The sequence below is a fragment of the Aythya ferina genome, assembly GCF_964211825.1.
Source record: "Aythya ferina genome assembly, chromosome: 4".
In the NCBI taxonomy this organism is placed as follows: domain Eukaryota; kingdom Metazoa; phylum Chordata; class Aves; order Anseriformes; family Anatidae; genus Aythya; species Aythya ferina.
Genome location: NC_140300.1, coordinates 47473285 through 47493121, shown reverse-complemented (window position 1 = coordinate 47493121; position 19837 = coordinate 47473285). Strand labels below are relative to the sequence as shown.

Sequence of the window (19837 nt, the reverse complement as noted above, 5' to 3'; positions counted from 1 at the left end):
GTGTTTTTAAAAATCTAGACGCAGCTTCTAGCATGTAGAATTCTTAACGAGTTAATGAATGAAACTAACAAAGCCCCACATTCACACAGATTTCCTCTAATAACTGAACAACTTTTTATTTCTTAAAATTGAAAAAAAAAAAAACAAGTATAATATAGTTCTGTCTTTGCAGTAAGAAAAAAACAACGTGATTTTCACAGGCAAGAAAAAGCTCCTGAAGAGAATGGAGCTATCCAAATTAATGGAGGTAGTTTGAAAAAAATAATTAGTGAGTGACTTGACTAGTAAAACAATCTCTTTACCCAGTCACTGTATTTCCTGTTTTGGTATTGTCATATCAGAGCTGGAACATACACATCAGTGAAACCATTTGTGTCAGAAAAAGTGTGATACCTGAAACTTGACTAGGTTCCTGAATCACAAGACGGAGCGCTTGCATCTTTCTATCCTACAGTGAAAAAAGCTTTACAGAAAATTCTGTTTTCTTTATGATGTCACTGTAGAGGGTTTTTTCAGTGCGAAGGGAGGAGCTGCAATACAGAGCAGAACAGTGAGCATCAAGGTTAGGATAACCTGAGCTGCAGCAGCAGCTTTGCTCTGACAGCTGTATTGATCAACACAGGTTCCGTTTCATTGTAATGTATGCTGGCCCTTGACAAAAGCCCTCTTGTGGTGCAGCAGTACTGAAAGTGATCAGATAGCCATTCAGGGTGCTCCATTACAACATCCCTTTTTGCAGTTAATGTTTTGACAGCTCACCCTCAAATCAAATAAGGAGATTGCCTGCTGGTGGGAACTGCCATTTGCAGAGATGGAAGGCTGTGAAGTATACTAAATGTTAATGTGACAATTTTATTAAATTTACAGGCTCTTAAAATAGATCCAGCAAATACTAAAGCTCTCTACAGACGGGCTCAAGGATGGCAGGGAATAAAAGATCTTGATGAGGCACTGGTAATTATTACAATATTTACATTTTTTTTGGTATATCTAAATATTTCACCAGAATATTCATTTATATTTGTTTTTATTTAAGGCTGATCTTAAGAAGGCTCACGAAATAGCCCCTGAGGACAAAGGTAAAATAAAGACGCTTCTCTACAGATCCTATACTTTAAGAATGTAACCAGGGTAATACTTACATAAGAAATCATAACCAGTGTGGTGCCTAAAATAGTGGCTTCTAATAACTGTTGAAACTTAGAAGCTGATTTATTGAGCACAGAGCCCAGTGACACAGAACACCTGCTTTTATACAGCATTGATGTGTCCGGTACCCTGGGCAACTGCTTATGTAGGTATAGTTTTACAGCAATGCACAAAGTGGTCATACTAATTTTCTGGTCTTACCATTACCTAATAGTGGACACCAATACTGTGCTTCCTCCATCCTGCCCTGCATGGTCACCTTCCAGGTGAAACAGAGGGAAAGCCTTTTTGCTGCTGGTATCTGACCTAGCAGATCAAATGCAGTTTAGTGTACAAACATAGTGTACAAAATAATATAGGTAATTTGGTGTACAAAATAATATAGGTAATTTGCAGCAGTGAGACCTGCTCTTGACATATTAGGAAACCTAGTGTAACCTAAAGACGCTGTATCATGGATTTTGTTTTTAAACAGCTATCCAGACGGAAACACTCAAAATCAAGCAGAAGATAAAAGCCCAAAAGGAGAAGGAGAAGGCAGCTTATGCTAAAATGTTCGCTTGATATTTTTATTGTTAAGCTTTTAATTCTATGCACTAACTCATGCAAAAGACAAAATGGAGCTGGAGGCAACTGTTCCCTCTCTCATTTGCCCTGTACTGCACTTCTTGGTGTTTACAACTTAAAGGTCTAATAATAAAAACATTGTTCAAAGGTGAAGTGTTTTTTTTTCTTTTAATGTCTAAGAACTTGTTTTGTGATTCAGGTATGTTGCTCGCAGTACAGGTTATGTTTTTGCAGCTTAATACTTAGGGCCTCCTGAAAAGTCTAGTTTTAACACCAAAGCCATTTAAGCAGTTTGTTAGATTTTTTTTATTATTATTTTTAATTAGTGCAGGCCTGATTTCATATAAGGAATAAGAAGTACTGACAGACATATACCCTGAGGGTGCAAATATTAAACCATTTTTTTAAACCACTTTACAGTTGTATTACAGATGGGCTCCCTGTCATCATCAGGAAAAAAAATAATCTATGTTTTATGTAAAAAGTGTAACACTTAAGAACAGTGACAGTTTCCTAGACAGATGTACTTTCCCTACTGTGAGTAGGGAAAGTGAGTCCTACATGTAGTAAAGCACTTCGGATAGACAAACACTTTTTTTTTTTTTTTAAGGATAGGTACTAAACTTTTCCATTACACCCCTGATTCTGGATATGGCTCCTGTCATCACTGAACTTCAGCAATAAATCCAAGGTCCAAAGTTCATTTGTCAGTCCTAAGAAGAACTTTCTTCTGCCTGCCACCCAACTCCTGAAAAGAAGTGCTATTTAAATAAGGCTAGGGTCTAACCAGAATGCACCCACCTTCCATTTAATGCAGTGGTCATACCTAAACTTCAGAATGGCACGTTAGTCTCAAAACTCTAACATTCAAGTCAGTGCTGTACTTTACACTGCAGCATAAAATACTCCAACTTTTCTGTTGGTGATTAGAAGTCACTGAATAGTTCTCAGCCAGCTCACATCCCGTTATAAGCTGGTCCTCCTCCTCCTTCAGGCACTACCCAGTTAATGTTCTGACTTGGGTCTTTAATATCACACGTTTTGCAGTGGACACAGTTCTGAGCATTTATCTGCAGTCTTGATCCTTCTCCTGTTTCCAGAGGAACATACTCGTAAACACCTGGGAAAAGCACAAGAGTGTGTGAGTTCTCTGACCAGCTTCTCTTACACGCACAGTCAACAAGCATAACAAGGGAAGTACAGAATCAGTGTCATTCAACCGCCTTCTTCCCTGTTTACCCATTATTTTGTTACAAATGTATTTTTTTTTACAACATAATACATTTGAAGACAACTAGGATGGAATAGTTGAAGTAGCAGGCCAGGTGGACTCTTCTTGAAATACTTAAGTTTTTCACCTTACAAAATCTCTCTCACACACTCCATTTCTATTACCTACCTGCTGGGCAAAACCTTTGTTCTGGTCCATCAAATATAGCCAAATTCTTGTTCACAGGGACGCTGTCATCTTTCAAAGTCAAATGAGCAGGCTGGTCATGTTCGTGATTTGTACCACTTAAAGCCACAGATGATAGGAGATCAAAACTGATTTTTCCATCAGGCTTTGGGTATTCGATAGGAGTACAATCTTTGGCTGGCTTGAGCTGAGCAAAATCTGGTCCTAAATACATTTTTAATAAATAAGATTCATTGTAGATTACAATTTAATCAAGCTATTTTGATTTTCCTCCTCATCAGAACGAAGTATTTCATAGAAGGTAGCCTTTTTCATGAGACAAATCTTTTCATGGGACAAGATCTATGCTAAGTAGAGTACTGTTTTAATGACCTCATCTACAAGTCTACTTCACCTCTTTATCATCAATTTCTATGGTTTAAGTCCCCGCCACTTGACCAGATATGGTGTAGCTTCAACTAAGAGACTGTGAAAAGAGACTGAGGACATATACATTTAATATTTTCTTTGAGGAAATAATGAGGTTACCTGGATGTTTTAATGTCCATGGTTCCTTTCCTCTCAGTATCCAGTAAAATATCCCCGTGTAAATCATTCCTCCATACACACCCAGTATGCTGTGGCAGGACGGGCGGATGTTTCTAACTGCGTACAGCTCTTTCCAGACCCAGGACTTTTTCAGGTTCTCTTCATATTCTTGCACATCAAGTCCTACAGAAGGACATTACTTTTTAAGTACCTACAGTACATAAAGACTATCCTTGAAATAAATAAATAAACAACCAAAACAACCTGCTGAATAAAGACAAGGGTTAGCAGTGAAGGGAGCAAACTAAGAATTTCAGAATAGTACGCTAGAGTATACTAAACCACATACTTCAGCCTCTTGAAGAAACCAGGTTCAGCAGTCGCCAGCAGGTTACCCACTGCTCCTTTGTAACCTCTTTAAACAAGCCACAAGAAGTAATGCATTGCCTCAAACTTCGGCAAAAAATAAAGGTAGCAGACCAGGTGGCTATACTGGCATCCCTACCAGAAAGCAGCTCCTCTGACGGAATCAAGATCTGACCAGGATTGCTTACCTCTGGTCTAAGACCCAGGATTTCAATTTTAAATTTGTCGAGTTAAAAGCTTTTCCTTTACAAGTTCGGCAACCACAAGCATTTTGATTTCAGTAACTATAGTTATGGCCCAATGCAGGACACCAGTGCTAGATGTTTCCTCCCTTTATAACCAGCAAGTTATCAAGCTGTGTTTGACTTAACTTTGGGTTTTCTTTACAAATGCTGCAGACATTGCACACTTGACACATCTCCTGCAATATAATATAGTTAACGCCAAGCAATTAGAAAAAAAAGTTTCTTCAAATGAAAGTTTCTTCTCCTTTACCAATCTCTGTTACTACCATACAGGTTTAGATATTTTAAATAAACATGTTAAGGGCTTGTCTATACATAAAAACCTATTCAGTCTGTGTTCTCTGCCTCATGGAAGGGTCTGAAAAAACTCCCTAGCTGTGCACAGAGCAGTAGCTGGGCTGTAATCTGTCTTGACAGAGCTCTTAACAGCTTATAAAGCCTGCTGATAATCAAAGAAGAGCAGCAGACTAACCTAATAGAGTGTTTATTATCTCGGACAGGTTCTAGGGCTCTAATCACTCTGCTATGTTACAGTAAACTAGGGGCTTTAGTTCAGCACACCTCTGTGCCACCTTCAGTTGCATGTTTCTCTTGCAGAAGAGCTCACTAGAGGGGACTGCATCACTACGGAGAAGAGATTTTTAAAATAATTACATGGCACCTGGCTGTAGTGGTTCTCCAGAGTGGCTAAAATTCTAGTGGGATTATCTCCCTGAACAGCCTTTGTTAACAGATTTAAGGGAACAAGCAGGGCTTAAATATAACACTACAATGCAGTCAGGATCAGACGACTACCCCAATACATTTGAATTACATATAATAGGAAATACACAATCTCACACTGAGAAGACTATAAAGATAGAAAAAAGGACCCTACTAACAACAATATAGTGAAAAGTAAGCAGAAGTATGAGAATTTTCAAATTTACGTGTCATCAGCTCCTTTTAATTTTCTGCCTTCTGACTGCAGTCTTTCAGTAAGACTTTTTGAATGATAAAGCTAAAATTTTTAACAGTAGGAACTGAATATATATTATTCTTGTTTACTTATACAGGAAGTGCAAGCTTAGTTTTCTCATTAGAGGCTTATTTTTGTCCTAGCGGTAGGATCAATACTTCAGAATAGCTAAGCAAACCTTCATTTCTCAAATCATTTTACAGTATAAATAGTAAACAAACAGTATGCATCTTTTTAAACCACCACACTCATTTCATGATTTGCATTTCCATCAGAAAATTAATTACAGCTGAACTGTTGGTGGCTCCAACTGAACACAAGGTAAGTCCAGGTGAGAGCACAGCGATCTTACCTATTGTCTTTGACTGCAGATTCTCATTCGTTAATTGGCTAAAGATGGCTTCTGAAGCCAGCATGCCACTTTTCATTGCAGTGTGTGTCCCTTTGATCTTAGGAACATTCATGAGTCCAGGACTGCAGCCAATTAATAATCCACCTGGGAAGGTAAGCTTGGGTATTGACTGAAGAGGGAAAAGAAAATCCATTTTGTTAAGTGAATATAACATGCTGGAAATCAAACTGGCATGAGACTAGAGTGTCCTTCACACTGGCATGTACATGATCTAAATATACATTGACTTAAGTTATTCTACTTAATCAAATTATTTTGGCATAGTAAACAAATAAGAATGCAGACTTAAGAATGCATTAGGTTTGAGAAAAGACAGCATTTTCCCTATATCCTCTCTCCACTTCATCTATAAAAAGACTGTGCTAATGTCATCCACTGATACTATTTTCCTCCTTCAATTTCAAGTGAATTTCTTTGAAATATATTTGTGCTTCCATTTTCGACACAGTAAGTTGTATCAGTCCCATCTCAGAGTTTATTAGTTGGTGCTGCTTTTTTTTCCATTTGACAAATCTTTTCTGTCAAGCCACACAGCATCCTCCCTCCTCCCCCCAAATCCCACTTATTTTAGACGTTTTTCAGCATCCAACAAATACATTTTTGGAGCTAAATCATTCTCTTACCTCTGTTCTGCAAGAAGTGTAAGGTCTTTGAATACAGTCAAAAACTGTGCCTAAGTACCCAAGACAGCCAAGTAATTTGCAAACACAATGTATATTTTATTAACACACATTATCCTCCTAGATTAACTAAGGAATAGCTCGCTCACCTGTCATAATATTCTCACCCTCATCCAATGAGATTAGGATTTAAGACAGAGAGCAGCTTCAAAGCACAGACAGCATTCTGAGCAGAAAGCTGTTACCAAATAAATCCAGGGCTGAAATTGCTGGAGGCAAGTTACAAACACAGCCTCCCTCAAAAAGTCTTTTCTTTGTGCTGGTGAGGGCTTGCGAGTCCAACATTCTGCTTTTATTAAAGCTGCCTGAAACAATTTGTTTTGGAATAGCCTACATAATTCAACTCGGAGAAGTAGTTTTATTTCAAGAAAAATTAAAAAAAATGGTTTCCAAGATAATTTGAAAAAAACGTTCCTTTTCTCCTGTTAGTTCAGTTGCTACCTGTTCACTGTACTCAGGCAAGGCTGCCTACTTTTGAATATCCATACAATAGTCACTAAAAAGAGTTGTACCTCACACATTTTCCCTGTGATTTGGGCAATTTGTTGAATCAGACAGTAATTTGGTTCACAGGAAAGGTAATTTAGGCTAAAAACACAACTATGACTTTTAACTTACTTTTCTGTTACTAGAAGTCTTAAGTTCAATTATATGACAGTATTTCAAAGGAATACTGTCATATAATTGGAAGTAGTAGGAAGGGAGTATTCTCCTTTCACAAGACCTTTGGCTGAACACAGTTGGCTGAAGAGAGTAATTCTGACCTACTAGGACGCAATGATGCGGCACTGACATAATCATTGACAGATTTCTTGACTGGTTCTTGAAGTTATAAAAAAGATGGTGAAGTAACATCCACTATTTTCCTTTAAGTCATCTATTTTGCTTAATGGGCATATAGAGGCCAGCATACTGCCGAAGTGTGAATGAGATTAGTCATGTAATAGAAAAGGTTGCATGCATCCCAGTTCTGTTAGCAGTTCTTGTTAGGAGAGGTATGGAACTTCATGGCTGTTTTCACAGGCAGTCTGCAGGCAGTTGAATGAAGACATCAAGCTGGGGTGGCACAAGCACTCCCTGCCCTGAGACACACAGAAATCCTGAGCTCAGCCTCAAGCACTTGGAGAAGCCAACACCCTCTTGCCAGAAAAACGGCAAGGACAGTTGGTTTGGAGGTCAGAAGGCAAGACGTGTACTCTTCACAAAGTCCTGCCCCTGGCAAACAGGGAACCTGATGTTCTCCTCCCCTTAGCTCTGCTCAGGGGTGAGAATCTGTAAAAGCAAGTCATATGTTTGACACTTGCATGGGTCATCAACATGATTAATTTCCTTTTTTTCTTTGATATTCTTAACAATACATTGCTCAACAACAGCAATTACTTTTATTTTTCCCTCAAAACTCTGAAATCTTTCCAAAGTATTTGATAAAACAGAGGCAAAACAGAGGTTGCATGAGAATTTCTGAATTTGCAAGTCCTTGATTTTGGAATTTTAATAGAAGAAATAACAGCTATGTAGATGTAATCTATTAAACTCTGTCCGTTCCCTCCACATATCCCAAAAGTTACAAAAACAGGGAAATATCTAAGTGCTTACTCTCTTCTCTCTTTCATGCAAAGCTATTTTAAAGAACGTGGTCATAAGGTTGTAGATAATAGAAAAATCTTAGATCAGTGATAATTTTATATATGTATTTCATACAATACTGTCACCAAAATGCAAACTGGAGCTACAGAGCCACTTACATAAGAAAATATTCCTGTACTCCAGTGATGGAAGTGAGTCAGACTGCTACAGTTATCAAACAACATATGCAGAGGAAGAGTTACTTTTTAAAAAAGTCTTCCTAAGTGACTCATCAGCAAAGCTTTTTTTTTAATAGAAATCATATATTAAAAAAAATCTACTTAAAAATGTAACTTCATGATCAAATAGACAATTCTAACTAGAGGGAGTAAAAAGTTAGACATGCAACATGCTTTTATGTTAGAAACGGTGCAAAGTAAGTGACATGTTTTGAGCCTGGCAAAGCAGTCCGAAGATAAGGAGATGGATGTGCAAGAGCTGTACTTCTACCACCTGTGCAACAGCACAAACAATGTCTGTGACTTAAAAACATGTTCTTTCAGCTGTGTGTTGGGAGCAGCATGAAGAGGAGCATGCAACTGAAGTCAGAATCCAACTGCTTCATCCAAGCCAGAAATTCAGTAACGACTGTGATACAGAAACCAGCGTGCTGGAAAAAGAAGCCCCTCTTGTAAATATGCCCAAATTAAAGCATCTTGATACTTTCTATATTATCTGTGTTAACAATGGCCCAACAATGGTTTCCAAGATAAGCCAGTAACACAGCTGTTACCATGAACTGAATACAAAGAACATGATGCGACATACTTCCACTTCAGACAGCACAAGGTGATCAACCAGCAGGCTGACTTTATGCATATCATGAGCGTAATCCTGAAGCTGCATCATGAACTCACATTACTCAGTCCCAGGCATTCACACTTGCAGCAAAGCCTAACTCCAGGAAGTTATCACAACAGTTACCTTGCTGCTGAAGTTCTACTGCTATTTCAAAAAGCTGCACAAGGCCACATTTATATTAAAGAAGAGATTCAAAAAGGAAAGACAAAGGTGTCAGAGAGCAGAGGTGAATGGCCCCGCAAGCAGGCTACACAGATCACGAACACTCAGCCTGGTTTTAAGTTCCAAACAGAGAGAAGCATCGAGAAGATGGATGTGGCAGCCCAGGACACACAGCAACCTGTGCTTCAAGATCCCCACACGAGGTTAAAAACTTGAAAGATCTTGAGCTATTAAACATCTGTTTTAGACTATTTCTCCTGCAAGTTATTCCAACCCTTTCAAGTGACCTCAAGTCTTGGTGAATATAAATCTTTTAGACTCCCTGAGGGAACAAAATGAACATAGTGTTCCGTCTCCCAAGAAGCAGGAAATTCAAAGCTGTGCATAAAAAATACTGAAGGTACTTGAGGAGGTGGGGACTTACCTGCCAAAGTACATAACTGCAGCACCATCACTGACTAAAGGGTCAAGCACTCAAAAGCACAAGCATTTAGGAAAATACCTCCCCTTCCACCCCGCCCCCCAAAAGAGCCAAATGAGTGGTGCTACCCACCACCCAGGTTTCCAGGCCAAAGAATTATCTGTACCTTTGCTGCAGAACACGTTTGCCTGCAATATCAACTCCACATGTAATTTCAAAAGTAAAGTGACTGTGTCAGAAGATTGCTGGTATTACAGAACCTAAGCCTAGCAAATCTCAGCAGGTGTCTCCAGTAAGATAACAAAGTCCTTGTGTCTAGCAAAACTTCTGGCCTTATTCATCTTTGTTATAGTTCAGTTGTTTCCCAACAGAATGCAACCTGAATCTGTAATACTACAAACATGGCTATAGAAAACTGGAAGTAAAAAAACTTCATGAAAATGTTACCTGGAGACCACCTTCATTCAATGCTCTGGCACCATATGCAATCCTTTTTCCACCTTCCAAAGTGGGCTCTACACTCGGATGGTGCTTCCACCTCTGAAACTCCCTAAACGGATTCAAATAGGGATTTTGATAATCTAAACCAACCTTAAAAAATAAAAAAGCGCAACATTAATGAAAATAAAGTATGAAATTTCAACAAAAGTTAGAAAATAAAACAACCACGTATTACCAGATCAACTCCTCAGTCTATCTCATACTAAATCAACCTTAAAATCTTTCTACTTGAAGAAACTACTGCCAAAACTACACTGTATTATTAACAGTATAGTACAAGCACGTCTGAGAGTTTGCAGCTGTAAGACTGTGTCCTACATATACCTGAAGCATGGAAATCCTTAATTGCATTGTAACCACCTTCCATCTGCCTTTGAAATAAAGCAGTGAAATTAAATTAAGCATGATTTAATGGTAGGTAAGTGAGAAAACTTGTTTGAAATTTGTTTCAAAAACTCGTTGCCCTACACAAGCCAGAAGGAGAGGTAAACAATTATTTCTAAATACTTGTTATGTCCTTGCTCTCACATATTTTAACCAGTTCACATTATTTAGCTTAGTCAATTATTTCCAATTAGGTGAGCTTTTGTAAGATGAAAACAGAAAATGGGGAAAAAAATGACTTAGCCAGTTGGCTGAATGCCCAGGTTTTCTATCTTATTCGTTTGAGAACTTGCCCAAAGATAAACCCTACATTTCCCACCTTTAACATATTCTTGGAAGGACAGATGTTACTGAATTTTCTCTTTTGTCCAAAGGAATAATTTCTGGCTCCTGTAAGCTTTATTTCACAAAATTATCAAAATATATCCTGAGTCAGCAACAAACTACCTTGACTTCTCTGGCTGTTCAGTTCTTTTAGAGCACTGCTTGCATCTACTTCCACTACTAAAGTTCATGAAGGATTTTCAAATTATGTACAAGACACATTCCGATGTCTGTTACAAGAATCAGCTCAGACTGACATAGGTGTAAAGTTCAAAAACAAAAGAAGTGCTTGTATGTGCACACAGAAGTGGTTTTTCTCCTATCTGAACAGGAGATAGGAAATGCATGGTGTTCCTACTTTGATGTTTCTCCCGTAAGATTGGATATGCATGATAGGCTGTCACACAAATAAGGAAACTGAATTAAAGTTGCAAAAGTGACTGATTTTGACGTTTCCTAACTTTTGAGTATTTTGTGAAAATTTTGCGAGCACACTTCTGGTTAATCATCTGCTTTTGGCTTTATCAAAATTTGTTTGGTTTGCAAAAGAACGTATTTGTAAGTTTTCCACTTTGTTCTTAATAAAAGATGCTAGATAAAAGACAGATTAGTGACAAATTTACCTTTCCTTATATGGGAATGAATGCACTTAAGACTATGAAAGTACTAAACTTGGTCTGCTATTTTTGTGTTTTTTTATCTTCACATTAAAACAGAGAAGAGAACGCACACAAAAATGAAGACCCAAACAACAAACACACACGAGATAAACCAACTTCACTTACCACAAATCCAAGAGCAACTAAGGGTTCACCCTCATTTAAGTGATAAAGAAAGGATCCTCCATATGTGTGTCTGTCTAAAGGCCAGCCTACAGTATGTTCCACTCTTCCTGGTTTCCATTTCTTTTCATCAACAATCCATAACTGAAACGAAGATTGCCAGAAATTATTCTATATTGCAAAGCAATGGCATTTCAATAATAAAGTAAACTATATATAAATGAATTTACTGCTATGACCAATGCATGAACTCATCCGGCTGAAGACCAGATTATGATATACAAATACTTTTTTGGGTTACCACTCAAGAATTTGCCAACATTTTTCCTTGACAAGCCAGAAAATGCTTTTTCCTTGACGCATCAGAAAACGTGGCAGACTCCAGCATTACACCCAAATATTTCATTCAGCATGATCCTTTTTATGAGCTATTTTGATAGATATTTTTGCTAACGAATGCAACTACGTTGATGTTTTTTCTTTAAAAAACACGTTTTTTTTCATATGAATCATTACAATGTCCTCAACAACATTCTCAAGATCAGGCTTAACTATATGGCTGAGTTGATTTAAGTATCTGCTGTCAAACAAGTTGCCCTCCCTTCTCTCTCCTACAAATTTCCAGTACTCACCTGACCCATGGCAAACTTACAGAAGCATTTTCCTATTTTTACTGGTGGGTTAATTTTCCACTCAATTCACAAAACATCACAGAGTGATGTGCCTGGCCCAGTGTAAGGATGGAGGGGGAGCGGAACTCTCTATTCTACCCATGGGGCACCATTAGGTTAGATCTTCTCAAGCACAGAGGGTACATCTACACTAATATTTAAATTTGGATAAAGGAGCATCTTTTTGAGTGGGACTCCAGACTGCTCCCACTCAGCACGCTTTGGTTCACATTATAGAACAGCCACGGAAGGCAGGGACTGGATTCCTTTCACATGAAACCCAACTCTGCCTGGCTCCAGAAACCCATCTAAAGCATTCAAGTCACAAAAGGGTACTCGGTCCATGGGATTCAAATAGAGACAGTCCAAAGTAAAAATAACCCTGAGATGTGCATAGCATGGATGTCAGCTCATCAGCACCAACTATTTCACTTTACAGATCCATTCCTATTGGACTGTACTATTTGCTAAAGCAGACATGGTCATATTGAAACCTGTCTCATCTGGTACCAATGGGACTGTACTCCACCTACAACTTAGGTATTAGAAAATTTAACTATGTCATGCATAGGAGCATTCACCAATTGCCTCTTCTCTACAGAAATCTAAAACATTTTGGTGGAAATATTTCAAAATCACCAAATAAATTTGGTGAACGCTTTGTAGTTGGAAGCACAAGCTTAAAGAAATAACCAAAGAGTCAAACTCTGAACATACTCCAGACAAACAGGTCTTTTTTCATGCCTAGTATTTCCCGAGTATAAAATATTTTTATGCACATGATCTCTATCCCAATTTAATAAGCCTGGCGAAGGAATCAGGGTATGTGTGTGTGTCAAGCTCATGCAGGCGTTTCAGAGAGCATGACAGCCCCCTCCTCTCTCTAATGAACATGCAGAAAACCCATAGAAAACCTTTCTTCCCCTTCTCAGGTATTAAAACTACCTAAAATTAGGCAGCATGAATCCCCCTCTCATTTACTAGAAGAACTGAAAATAGATTTCACAAACAAGAATAACTGAAATCAGATTAAGAAGTGAAAGTGGATTTACAGGTACTCCTAAGTACAGATAAAAGAGTAATAAGCATTCAAAACAAAAGAGTCGAGACATTCAGAAATGTCTTCTCTCATCATCTTCAGAAAATCCAAGATTCTACAGTCTGAAAGTGTAATTCAAAATCTATCATTCTAATGTCTTTATATAAAGTAGCTTGAATACCAACTACCTTCCATTTTTACAGTATTTTCCCTAACACTTAAAATTCTGCAGATGATACCTCTTTCAATCCAATGCCATAGCTCTGGGCTTGACAGTTCTCCCTGAGGTTGTATTTTTTGTACAGCTGTTTGGCCAAATGTCCGTGACAACCTTCAGCAAAGACTGTGACCTTAGCATGGAGTTCCAAGCCTCGTTCAAAGGTAGGCTGCAAAAGTGAAGGATTTCATCAGCAGTTAGAACTGTGACACATCAAACCCACAGAAAGAAAACGCAGGGCAATAAGGTGATTTTACGTTACTTTGTAGCACTGCCCAGACCCTACAAATCATTGTAAGCTAAGATGGAAGAGACAGCTGGAGCAGAACCAAACTATGATACACCACCAGCAAACCTGGCAAGGGGATTGATTAAAGCAGCACCACAGTGAATGGCCAATCTGTACTGAGAGCGATTCTTTTACAGGTCAGAGGATTCCATGATCACATCTGCTCATTCACACAGTGCAAAGGAACCCCAACAGAACAAAGAATCTTAACCTGTAACTTTACACCTTAAATTTTTGCTCATTTTTACAATAAAATATTGTCTTACATATGTACATGAAGGACGCCTAATAAAACACCAGGTCAGAAAAAGATATATCAGCGTTCTGTCCCTCTGCCCTGTCCCCCCCCAAGAACATGCAACTTCAGAATAAAACTGTAGAATAAAATTGCTACAATAAATATTACACCAATATTATATTGCTTGTTAAAACACAAATAATGTTAGGGTAATTCTGTTGTGGCGTTATAAAAGAATTTCTCATCAAAAACTCCGATGCAATTCAGAGTAAGATAGGGGCAACCAGCAGGCTCACAGCAGCAGTTCATACTCACTTGCATGCTTGAGTGCATTAGGCTAGAATAGATGAGTAGGTTTATTTGCAATGGAAGGATACTACATTCTAAATATACACAACCTTGCAGGGGAAAAAAAAAAAAAAAAAAAGTTTGTTTTAAAAAAAGAATCCTGAATTGAGAAAGTTTAATGCTGAAAAAGATCACCAGACCAGTTTTCAATGAAACCTAACAGAGGTAAACCATTTTGTTTGATTGGTGCTGATTACCAGGTGAAACTCTACCCGTTAACCACACAGTCTGATTAGGTTCTGTATAAACAAACACACTGAAGGTATTCTTGATTTGAAGGTTAGGCAAATGATGTTTACTCAGCTTTATGCACTGGAAGTATTATCAACTGACAACTAAAACACTTAGTTTAAATACTCAGTTTACATTAGCGGCACCCTACTTATGTACAAATCAAAGAAGTCAACAGACTTCATGTTTTTAATAGACACTTTCTACCAGAGTATGTGGAAAAAAGATTAGGTTTTGAGGATGCTTTAAAAAGATCCGTATTTCCTCCCTACTTAAACAAAAAACAAACAAAAAAAAAACTGCATTAAAAACATTTATTACTGCTATGTATTACTTGCACCTCCTGCTGGAGAACATGCACACCTGAAAATTAGCGTGTGTATATCCACCGGGGGAGACAGATATCATACAGGAAAAATATATTACTTTTTCCTCCATTACATTTATTTTCTTAAAACAAGAATGCATCTTTTCTTCTCAACCTCTACTTTGAAGTGGAAAAAGAGACCAGACTTTTACATCAAAGTAAGTACTTTTTTGAAATTCTACGTAAACTAGTAAGAAACTTCATATAAGAAAAGTTGAAGAAAACAACAAAAACAAACCTGTACCCAGAACTTCTGTAGCCTGGTAACGGTGTGAAAGTTGTTCCGAATTGCTCTGAGGTACTGACTCCTCCCTGTGTATTGCTCAGGGAGGTGACACACTTACAGCACGTTCTGGATTCCACTAAAAATCATCCAAAGTCCAGCACTTAGGGCAGGGGGTCACCTTCTGGATATAGCAGTGTGACCAACCAGCAAAAAGGTATAAAGATTCAGTGTGTACCTTGCCCCAGCAAGGTAGACAGACTGTCAACAAATGTTGACTACAGTTGTACAGAAGAAAAAGCAGCCAGCCAGAAGCACGCTCTTACATGTTGCTAGCTACCAGCAGGACAACAGCTATCCATTTCACCTTCATGCCTTTTTTTTTTTTTTTTTTTTTGGAGTTCAAGGGAGTGTTTTTTTTTTTTTTTTAATACTGATTTCCCGTATGTCAAAGCACACTTGCAGTCCCTCCTTCCTATCACCCTCAAAGAAACCTCCTTTCTGCAAAGGCTTTTTCTGCTAATTTCACAAGGAGTTTACAGTGTCCGGAGACCAAAACTTTCAGGTGCAATTGATCAATTTTATACAGAGTGGAAAAACAGGTACTGAATTTTGTCATTTTTCTTAGACTGCAGCAAGATTACTGATATCACTAGAAGCAGATACAGCACAATTTCCCAAATTAGATCTCTACTTATGGAAAACATGACTACTTACTTTAGGTGCTCCGTCCTTTTGAATGCCCACATCATTCGTAGCTATCCCTTTCACGCTACCATCTTCATGAAAAAGAACCTTTGGAAATGTTTAAACAAAAAGAACATTTTAACAATTAGTCATTTTAATCCATTCATAAAAAGTCCCAACAGAGGTTGTAAGCACCAAGTCTTTCTGCTATCTAGTGGTCAAACTTGGAAGATTACGTTATTATTAATGTACTTTATGATTCACTTTGTGCTTTGCTGGATCTGGACCAAGGATTTTAGCCACTGAAACATGGTTTTCGTAACACGTTTCTGTTAAGAGGAATGTTGTGATTGTACAAATGCTGTGAGTGTACAAATAATAATTGGGGGCACAGTGAAAGGGGCTTCAAAAATGCTTTTCATATACACACTGATATCATTATTACCTCAGCTGCTGCATAGCCTGGATACAACTCAACACCCAAGGCTTCTGCTTGTTCACCTAACCAGCTCACAAAGTGTCCCAGACGTACTATGTAATTCCCATGATTAACCATTGGAAGTCCTAGGCAAAAAGAATATACACACAAACATATACACACACACCTAAGACACAGAACACTAAGCAAAGTGTAAGATGTAGACAAAGATACATCTGATGTATACAAGTGCCATCTTCAAAAAAAATAACATCATCTGTGATTAGAGCCATCATCTACAAACACCCAATTGCTGCAGGCTATTATATTCTCCATATGCTTGTTGCGCTACATTGTATTAAGATTGATTGATTCATAGAAAAGCTGAAAAACATACTGAAAAGATGGTACAAGGAGCTCCTCACCAAACTTTACCTGGAAGAATTGGCACTGGAATTCTAGATTTCTTTGTTAAAATTCCAAACTTGTCTTCAGTTACAGGAGTATGAAGTGGAGCCTACATAGAAAAGGGAATAGAAATAGGTCCGTGAGTTGTTTTTCTAGTCAATCCAAACCAAATAAAATACATAAGAAAAAAAATTAAAAACCCACACAAATAATTAAAAAAAAAAAACGTGCTGGCAGTCATTTAAAGGTCTAATGAAGCACTTCTGTAAGAAAGTACCACTGGTGAAAAAAACAAGGATCTTATGAAAACAGTCATCAGACAAGAATCAACACAACTGAAAGGTTAAAAAACTGGAACAAGGCCTTGCAAATCCCTGCTATAGTTTGTGCTTCAGCTTGCACTCCATCAATAAACACTTTTAAAGAAGGCAGTGCCTCTTGTGTATTCAGCCCACTAAGACAAAACAACCAGTCAAAGGCCTGCTTCTTCCAGCTCCCCGGTGACAGCAGGGAGCCAGCTGCCAGTCAGATGGCTGTCCTGGCAGGGATGGTGCCTCAGTTCTTGCTGTCCTCCCTCCTAGACGACCTTAGGCCTGAGCTACTACGTCTGCACAAAACACAGTGGAGCACAGTCAGAGGTACTGCCCAGAAGTGACAAGCCTGGCATTGCCATCAATCTACCACCTCACTGCTTGTGCACAGGAGCTGGATTCTGTACAAATGCAGGAGATGCAGTGCACCCCAGGATGTGGCAGGCATCCTGTGCATCTGCTGTAAGACCACTGGATGGTAGAGCAAATGCCGCAGCATACACGTTTAGCACTGTTGAACTAGAGAAAATGTACTAAATAGAAAACAGGTGTCTTGCTAAATAAACATACATGTATTTTAAATGGTACTAAGCACCAAAGGTACCAAGTTACTAAGTCACACCAAAATGAGTCAGATACAGGAATTTATGACGTGCCAGCAATGTGTTTGTATGTTCATACATACCCCCCGCTCCTTCCAGTCTGGAAACAGTTCTTGCAAGGACCTTGGCTCAAGACAAGCACCAGACAGTGTATGTGCACCAATTTGGGAAGCCTTTTCCACCAGACAAACACGTATTTCTTTGCCATGCTCAGCAGCTAACTGTTTGAGTCGAATAGCTGCAGAAAGACCTGCAGGACCTGCTCCAACAATGACAACATCAGCTTCCTCTGCAAACCTCTCCATGTTTACCCCTTTAATAGAAAAAAAGATAGTAAGATAAACTAAACTAATCACCAGTTCTCCCCAACATCTCTCTCCCTACACCTTGCTCTCTGATACCGACTACTGGGTATCTCCACAGTATTGCCTGCCATAAGACGAGGCTAAATACTTAACAAAATGCCCACTTCTGTACTTGGAATAGTGCAGAATGATATTAGTATTCCATTATAAAATTAGCTCTTTGTAAGTTGTAAAAAGATATGCCATAAAAACATATACAAAGTCTCTATACACCAGAAATATCATCTTCAGAAGTTAAGAAGAAAGTTAGTTAATTAAGAGCCCAGTTAGCTAGCTGCATCAAAGACACTTGGTGAAACTGTAGGGAAGGGAGAAGGAAGAAAACAAGATCCTTAGTCTGAACATGTTACTTTATTTTACACTAATTAAGCAGTGACTTTTCTGAAATTGAAACCTTTAAAACTGCTACACATAAAGACTGTAATGTCTGGAAACGTTGCAAAAGTTGCTTATAGGTTTTCTTGATCTCGTTTAATAGCACTAAAGACACTCATTGTGAGAGTCCATGAAATTTCATCTGGAAAATTAGTCCTGTATTTAATAGAATTTCTGTAAAAAGAAAAAACAGCAACACATTTCAGTGTTGTTAAAGCTCAGCAATGAGAATAAAAAGCTTTTAAAAATGCATTTTTTCCCACCTACCTTCCCATCGCTTGTCTTTGTCCCGTGGATGAATCGTGTAATGTGTAGTTATGCGAGGCACAGCGGCAGTAGAGGCACATCTTGCTGTGTGCAGTGACGGAAGGCAGTCTCTCTTTATCAACTTCAGAGCATGAAAGCACTGACGTGCTGCAAAAACAAGAAACAGATTTAACAAATCATTCCTTACTCAAAGTCTTCATTTTTTTTCAGAAACACATGGCACAACCAGTGTGACAGATCCCCAACAAGGCTGTCAGAATGAGAGGATGAGGAACCACAAATGCAGATTTTAAATGTTCAACAGTTACAATTACACTGTATCATTTATATTAAAAAAAAATAAAAATCTGCAAATAGAAAGGTTTCTCTTTAAGCATTCTTCACATGATACCACTCCCTGCACCGGCCAACCATTCCTGACAGCTGACACGGGATAGTACACGCTTACAAGGGGAAAACGCATTTTAAGTTCCTGCTGAACTTTGTACTCCAAGCCTTACTTCAGACTTCATGAGAAGTGACTAAACAACTGCAGGTGCAGGGCATTCAAGTTCACCACTTGTGACACCAACACGCGCCGAGATACACAGCCCGGACTGCCGACAGGAGGCAGCTCGTCTAAAACGTCACGGCCTACACCAAAAGCTCAGGCTTAAACACAGGTTCAGCGTAGCCAAAGCCAGGCACGGTAGATACAGTTCACCTTTACTTTTGCTGCAGAAACATTAATTGTTGCAACAACAAACTTGGGTCTCTCATTAAGGAAATGGAAGAGAATTGAAGCGCCGAATGATCAAAACACGATCTATCCAGCAGGGAAACAACATGCCACAACTCCTGCTTTAATTTCCACTTTTCACATAGAAAAAAATGGTTAGGACGTTATTTGTACTCAGAAAAGCAGTGTATGCAATACCGTAACTAGTTTTAGCGTACAAATCTGTGAGCTAATGCACCCTGAGATTTTTCCTTCCATTACAGAGTCCTTGCTGTAATCTCAGGGGTGAAGAGGCAGCACACGGCATTTCAAACACGGCATTTCTGCCAAAACGCAGCAGTAGAAGGCCCAGACGGGGCCGTAGCGCTGGCAGCAGCACTGGCGGGGCCGGCAGCCCGGCCGCCCTTCTGCCACAACCCCACCCGGTGCAGGGCAGGGCGGCGGCGCCACAACAACCCGCACACGGACACTGCGCCCGGGCGCCCTTCACACAGCCGGGGCTAAGCAGCCGCCGGGACGGGCCGGGACAGGACGGGCCGGGAGGGTTTTTTTTATTCCACCACAGCCCCAAGGAGCTGGGAGCCGCCGCCCCCCCGCCCCGCCGCGTTACCTGTGGCGCCGGGCGGGCAGCGCGACCACAACATGGCGGCGCCCTCGACCCCTCTCGGTGCCCCCGCAGCAGCTGCCCCCGGCCCCGCTGCGCCTGCGCGGGGGCGGGGCCGGGGCCGGGCGGGCGGCGG

General features: G+C 39.3%; 2 protein-coding genes across 2 annotated transcripts in view; one reads left to right on the top strand and one right to left on the bottom strand.

Moving 5' to 3' along the window:
* The window catches only part of PPID (peptidylprolyl isomerase D), an 11991-nt gene extending 10122 nt beyond the window's left edge, over positions 1 to 1869 (top strand). Inside the window, exons 8-10 of the mRNA XM_084518314.1 lie at positions 868 to 954; positions 1037 to 1079; positions 1625 to 1869. Of these exons, the coding sequence (XP_084374440.1) occupies positions 868 to 954; positions 1037 to 1079; positions 1625 to 1713 (219 nt within the window). The 3' untranslated portion in view covers positions 1714 to 1869. The remainder of the gene's footprint in view (positions 1 to 867; positions 955 to 1036; positions 1080 to 1624) is intronic.
* On the bottom strand, positions 833 to 19837 carry ETFDH (electron transfer flavoprotein dehydrogenase). The gene is made up of 13 exons (XM_084518313.1): positions 19708 to 19837; positions 18380 to 18526; positions 17456 to 17685; positions 16487 to 16568; positions 16079 to 16197; positions 15664 to 15741; positions 13273 to 13419; positions 11327 to 11467; positions 9780 to 9923; positions 5583 to 5751; positions 3662 to 3844; positions 3116 to 3337; positions 833 to 2836 (listed from the first exon to the last, which is right to left on the bottom strand). Exons 1-13 carry the CDS (start codon positions 19739 to 19741, stop codon positions 2673 to 2675), a joined length of 1860 nt encoding a protein of 619 aa, XP_084374439.1. The 5' UTR covers positions 19742 to 19837; the 3' UTR covers positions 833 to 2672.

Coding starts and splice junctions, on each gene's coding strand:
- ETFDH (XM_084518313.1), bottom strand. CDS start 19,741: ATGTTGTGGTCGCGCTGCCCGCCCGGCGCCACAG. Junction 11,468..13,272: donor ATGGCATTGGATTGAAAGAG/GTATCATCTGCA, acceptor TCTTCGTTTCAG/TTATGGATTGTTGATGAAAA. Junction 3,338..3,661: donor ATGGACATTAAAACATCCAG/GTAACCTCATTA, acceptor AAATGTATTTAG/GACCAGATTTTGCTCAGCTC.